Source organism: Hermetia illucens, chromosome 2, assembly GCF_905115235.1.
Source record: "Hermetia illucens chromosome 2, iHerIll2.2.curated.20191125, whole genome shotgun sequence".
Classification (NCBI taxonomy): domain Eukaryota; kingdom Metazoa; phylum Arthropoda; class Insecta; order Diptera; family Stratiomyidae; genus Hermetia; species Hermetia illucens.
In genome coordinates, this window is record NC_051850.1 from 27,936,558 (window position 1) to 27,942,214 (window position 5,657).

Here is a 5,657-nt window from a genome sequence, read left to right on the forward strand (position 1 = left end):
GGCCGGACCTCTGGAACGCTTCTTATGATAGTCTGCTGAGACTCCATATGCCCGAAGAGTCGCGCCTGGTCGATTATGCAGACGACGTTGCGGCACTTGTTGCCGGACGCACTGTTGAATAGGCGCAAAACAGACTTGTCATATTGATGCGACGGGTAAGCGGATGCGGACTGCTCACGGTTTCAGCTTTGCGCTGGAAAAAACCGAAGTAGTCATCTTGGCCAGAAGGAGAATCCCGACCCTGCGTCTCATATCGATCGGCGAGTTGACTATAGAATCAAAACCAACGGTTAAATATCTTTAATGCTCGACTCAAAGATGAGCTTCTTCGAGCAAATCAAAGCAGCAGCGGACAGGGTTGCAGCTGGAGTCGGCTAGTGGCGAATGTTGGGGGCCCTATAGCTACTAGGAAACGTCTCCTCATGGGAGCAACACAGTTGGTTCTGCTCTATGGCGCGGAGGTACGGGCTGACGCCTTTGACAGAGATGTTCATCGTAAACCCCTTGTTTAAGTGCAGAGACCGGAAGCTTTGCGAGTGTCGTCTGCTAACCGCACCGTTTTTGAACCGGCTGTGATGGTGATTGCGGGAGTCATTCCTGTTGCCCTCCATGCCAAGGAGCGCAAATCTACCTACCGCCGTAAGGGCGGAAATTTAAGAAAGGTTGCCCGTGAAGAACGTCAACGCGCCCTTGCTGAGTGGCAACTTTCTTGGCAAAATGAGCCAAGGCGCAGATGGACTGCACGACTATTTAGACTCGTGGTTGAACCGAACGCATGGTGATATTGATTATTTCCTTACCCAACTTCTAAGCGGGTGTGGAGGTTTTCAGTCTTATCTGCACAGGATTGGGAAGGGGCGATCTCTTGGTTGCGTATTCTACAATGGAGTGGCGGACGACGCTGAACACACCTCTCTCTCTTGCGAAAGGTGGGACGGTTTTCGTCAGCAGTTTTATGTAGACACAGGGGAGCTCTCTCCAGACAACATTGTCAGAGAGGTGCTGAAGAGCGCTGGCAGTTGGAATCGTGTTGCACATTATGTTCGTGCTTTTCTTATTGCAAAGAAGATTGAACTCGACCGCGGAAGGATCGGGTGGTAAAAGATTCCATGAACTAACAACTTCCTTTCTCCCTTCCCCTTCCATTGGTGAAAGGGATTTCCTGACTTGAAGGCTTCCAAAGCCGACAGAGCGGGAGGGCTAGCCCGAAGTTATGTGTCAAACGGTTCCAGGCTAGTTTTCTGATGACAGGGAGGTGTTTAGTTGGTAGTCCGACAGCGTGCTGTTGCGGGAGTCTGACACTCTGTGAGTAAACGCATTCGCCTACCCTACTCCCAAAAAAAAAAAAATATAAACCGATTTATGCAAACACAATCTTAAACAAAGTAATTAGACCAAACAGTTAAGATGCTTGGTTGTCAGGTAGCAATCAGCACCCACTTCAGCACACAGCAATCTCTGGATAGAACCACTTAATTAAAGTTTCATCGACACCGATAAGCATCACAAGGTTTTTGAAAAGGTACACACTCAAAGTCCTCTACAATGTCGACCGATACTCCTATTGCGAACTTCCCTTTCAGAGTTGCACCCTTTGTCTTCGAAACCAAAGAGTGAAGAGTTGATTCACAGGAGTTTCCACGCTGGTAACTGTGTTGACTTCCATTTATTAAGTGTGACCTTACCTCCTTCCCACGAATGTTATGTTCAACCAGTCTCTCCAGAAATTTCGGGGAAAGTGATGTTAAGGAAATTTTTCTGAAGTTCTTTTGATTTGAATAGTCATCTTTCCAGGTTTAGCTATGGAAACCATCTCGAATTTATGCCAAGAGGTAGGTACTGAAAGAGGGCAAAACATTATACAAAACTTCACGTGTCCTTTACCGATGGGCGGATTCACACCATAACCCAAAAATTCAACAAACATTTGGATTCACGAGAGCCAAATGAAATACCTACACGCTAGCAAAACCTGTAAATGAAATGATCGCGTATATTGAGCTGAAAGTCCTCGACCGATCGCATCCTGAATCGAAGTTTCTCCTGACTTAGATGTATTTGAAGTGTGGCCTTCGCGATTTTTGTCCTGCAGTGGCATCCTATAGGAGGCACTCATGTACTCGTACCTTATTCTTCAATGCTTGAGTTCTGGATACCAAGCATGCGAATGATGTCTAACAATGAATTTAGGTCGGCCGGTAGAACTGAGAGCTAGCGTTGCCTACTGAAGCCACTTGTAAGTAACCTCATCAGTGCACTCCAAATGAAGGAGTCCGTTGCGATAACCTTGATTATCCCTCGCTTTCGGTCTAGGCTTCAACATTTTCTCCCACAGGATGGTATACCTGTTTTCCCGATAGGTTACATCCCTTCGAAGAAACTTCCTCGGCAGCGGTCAGAAAAGAGCCTACTGCTTATACATAAGTGCTCTTGATTTCCGCCTTCGTGTTAGGATATCTACGAGACTAGATTGAGATCTCTCCCGCTGATTCAATCACTTCTCGGAATCCTAGTCTCCATGGAAATCGTGGAAGCAGGCCTTAGTGCGGATCACAAGGCTTTATCGAGTACACATGTGCTGCTCTTACGCTTTTTGGACATATTTTCGTTGATAAAAGGTTTTGCTGCATCTAGAGCGAATCCCACTGGGATTGCCAGCTTGTCTCTATCTTTCATCGAAGCTTCCGCTTCCTTGTGTACAATTTTTCTGGACATTGTCACATCTGATGATTCTGCATTGACCACATCCCCAATTTTAAAGAGCGACGTCTCTTTCACATTGCCTTTCTATATCATCCTGGGGGAGCTTACCAAAGTTCATGACATCAGGTCCGTATGGATTCATCTTCAGATACCGGTGCATGGATTTTTGTTTTGTGGAGACGTACGAGAAGGTTTTGACAGGCAAGATTCAGTGAAGTGCTCACTGCTAAGTGGCTTAAGTTTTCTTTGGGTAAGCTTTCCTTTTCGTTTTCTGGATAATTTAGGTAAGAGTGTCGCGGAGCCCGGCCGCAAAGCCACAGTAAAGCCAGCGTTAGCGCTTATTTTATTGAATAGAGGCTCCACACGGTGTGCTCTTAATATATGGGTCAATGTTTACAGAAAGACTCCAACAACTTTGCAATGCTAATCGGAAAATTCCCAATCATAGCAAACATCCCTTAAAATATTTTTGTTTTTCCTTAAAGCAGTTGCTTTGTAAAATCACACAAATTAAATGAATTCCTGAATTTGTCAGAATGTTCGGCGCTTTAGAAATATTTTGGGAGCCCGTTTGAAGAACATCATCATCAAAAAATTGCGCCGTGCCGATTTATCAGATAATTGATAGTTCTGCAATATTTTTTGGAAGCAAATTAAGCATTTATCACCCTTGTCTGGGTCAGTTTAATTGAAAAAAATTTAAGTTTTTATTGTTATTGTTTCGGAATAGGTTTATCTTTTAATCGTGCACCGTTTTATATCGCCTACAACAGTTCCACGACCAAAGCCCAACCAAACTATTTGGATTTCTAAATTTTAAGCCAGCACAACGTCTGACAGCGAAGAGGAGGAGCATACATTTATTGTCAATCCATTTCAGTGACTTAGTTTTTTTTTTGATAGTTCGAGCGGACCGTTCTTCACAGGATAAGTTCCTTAATGGGTGCCAGTAAAAGTAAAATGTTGGTTGCTGAAATATCCGTAGCTAGAGCCGCTGAGTCGGATATGCGCGGGAGGCTGAGTGATCGGGAAAAAGAATGCGAGGATTTGGCAGCTCAACTGGAACAACGGAAGCAGGAGTATGAACAAAAATACAGTGACCTCGAGTTGAAGCACACAGAGCTTCAGGGCCGTTTCTTAGAGCTGAAAAGCAAGTTCGAGTCGGACGAACTGAGCTCTGGGGACTACAATAATCGGGCCAGCGAGCTTAATCGAAAGTTGAATGAAGCTCTGAGCGAGCGCGATTTCATCAAGATAGAGGCCCAAAAGCAAATCGAGGCTTTGCTCTCAAATCAGAAGGCCTTTGACGATGAAATCCAAAATGCTCGCGCGAAGTTGCAACAGGTCGAGGCCAATTATGAGGAGCGAATCCGATGTCTTGAGATGGAGCAGCAGATGCTTTTGGATGAATCAGCTGAAAAGGACTATAATATGCAGAGAATGCGAGAAGAGTCGGAGGATTTGCAAAACAGATATGAGGTCGAAAAACAGAAACTAGAAGAGTAAGTAAATTTACCTGGGATCAGATTCTTTGTAAATATGTCTTGAGCTTGCCTTTTCTTTACTACAGAGATTTCAACAGGAAAGGGATTTTACTACACAGTCAATTTAATGAGGAGAGGGCACAACTGAATATGCAATGGGAGCTTAAATTAAGGTAAGGCCGAAGGTTTTGAATTTAGGCTGATACGGTTGCAATAAGTACTTGAAACTTTAGTGAAGTCATGAAACATTGCAGTGAGGAGGTCAGCAAATTTAGATCATCTTTAGTACAGGAGAATTCAAGTCTACAGGAGAAACTCAACACAGCCCTGAGTGATATCGATTCGCTTAGCAGAAAATATAAACTACTTAACAATTTGTAAGGAACCCCTAATTAAACCTCCTTTTTCGTCCTGGAGATTTCAACAACCTTTTCCTTCAATTGCTTAGATTTGAAGAAATCCGATCCCGATATGAACGTCGTGAATCTCGTAAGGAAGATCTTGAGCGAATTGCCGATCTCGAGGGACAACTGATTGTTCAGTCCGAAGAGATTGAGCGACAGCGAGACATCCTGAAAGCACTGAAATTTCCGACGCAACAAAATGGAAATCCGAACAGCCGCAGGAATCGACGAAATGCACGGAAACTGCAGCAACAGAAATTGAACTGTAATGGAACTGGCAATATCAACGGTGGGACGGGGAAGAACCTGCAAAGGTGTCGAGTGTCATCAACTTCTTCGGCGTCATCATCGTGCTCTGAGACAAAAGGCGACAACTAAGGCAGCATGGAGTAAGCGAGGTTATACCAAAAAATTTCTAGATTAGATGGAAATTTATCGAATTTAAATGGAAAGAAAATATTTTAAAATTATTCATTTACTAATTTATTGTATAGGCAATAACTAAATATTATGGGTTGATTTAGACGATCTGTTAAGAAAAATAATTTAATTTTTCAGTGTTCATGTTATATCGAAATTCATTTCAAATACACTTAAGTCGCCTCTCCAGGAGGAAATGTGATTTGGAAAGCACCAAGTATTTTTGGACCTTGGGAGGAATAATCCCAATTTTGCCTACAATGATTAAGAAGCGGAACGTGGGACGGGGTTGGACACATATTTGAAGCTCTGCTTTCACGTCAAAAGGGACTCACTCCGTAAAAATAAAAAGCAATTTCGTTGAAACCTGAAAGTCCCTTTGATATAAGGCAAGTAGGTTATGAACATAATTGACGAAATGGGGGGGGGGTCCAACTAAATCGGTGTACGAGATTCGTGAACAACGCAGATCTCAATTTACCGTATTAAACGGAATAAGCTAGCAAAGCAGAGGATTGCTACCTTTCTTTTGAATTGAATAGGAAGACTGGTAGTGCCCGACGCCTGCTATACTATATGACAGTTGTCCTTTGATACACTCGTTACATTCAGCTGTCCCGGAATAAAGCATAATGCTGAATTCACG

General features: G+C 43.5%; 1 protein-coding gene across 2 annotated transcripts; it reads left to right on the top strand.

The window, feature by feature from the left end:
• Positions 1-3,186: 3,186 nt before the first annotated feature.
• LOC119648811 (GRIP and coiled-coil domain-containing protein C27D7.02c-like) lies at positions 3,187-5,200 on the top strand. 2 transcript variants are annotated; one of them, XM_038050661.1, is made up of 5 exons: positions 3,187-3,381; positions 3,477-4,205; positions 4,274-4,360; positions 4,421-4,564; positions 4,636-5,200. In XM_038050661.1, the coding sequence occupies exons 2-5, from the start codon at positions 3,643-3,645 to the stop codon at positions 4,967-4,969; spliced, it is 1,128 nt and encodes a 375-aa protein (XP_037906589.1). In that variant the 5' UTR covers positions 3,187-3,381; positions 3,477-3,642; the 3' UTR covers positions 4,970-5,200. The 2 variants fall into 2 exon arrangements, with proteins under 2 accessions (XP_037906589.1, XP_037906591.1); XM_038050663.1 differs by having other exon boundaries at positions 3,187-4,205; positions 4,442-4,564.
• Positions 5,201-5,657: the final 457 nt, after the last annotated feature.

Coding starts and splice junctions, on each gene's coding strand:
- LOC119648811 (XM_038050661.1), top strand. CDS start 3,643: ATGGGTGCCAGTAAAAGTAAAATGTTGGTTGCTGAAATATCCGTAGCT. Junction 4,206..4,273: donor GAAAAACAGAAACTAGAAGA/GTAAGTAAATTT, acceptor TCTTTACTACAG/AGATTTCAACAGGAAAGGGA. Junction 4,361..4,420: donor CAATGGGAGCTTAAATTAAG/GTAAGGCCGAAG, acceptor TTGAAACTTTAG/TGAAGTCATGAAACATTGCA.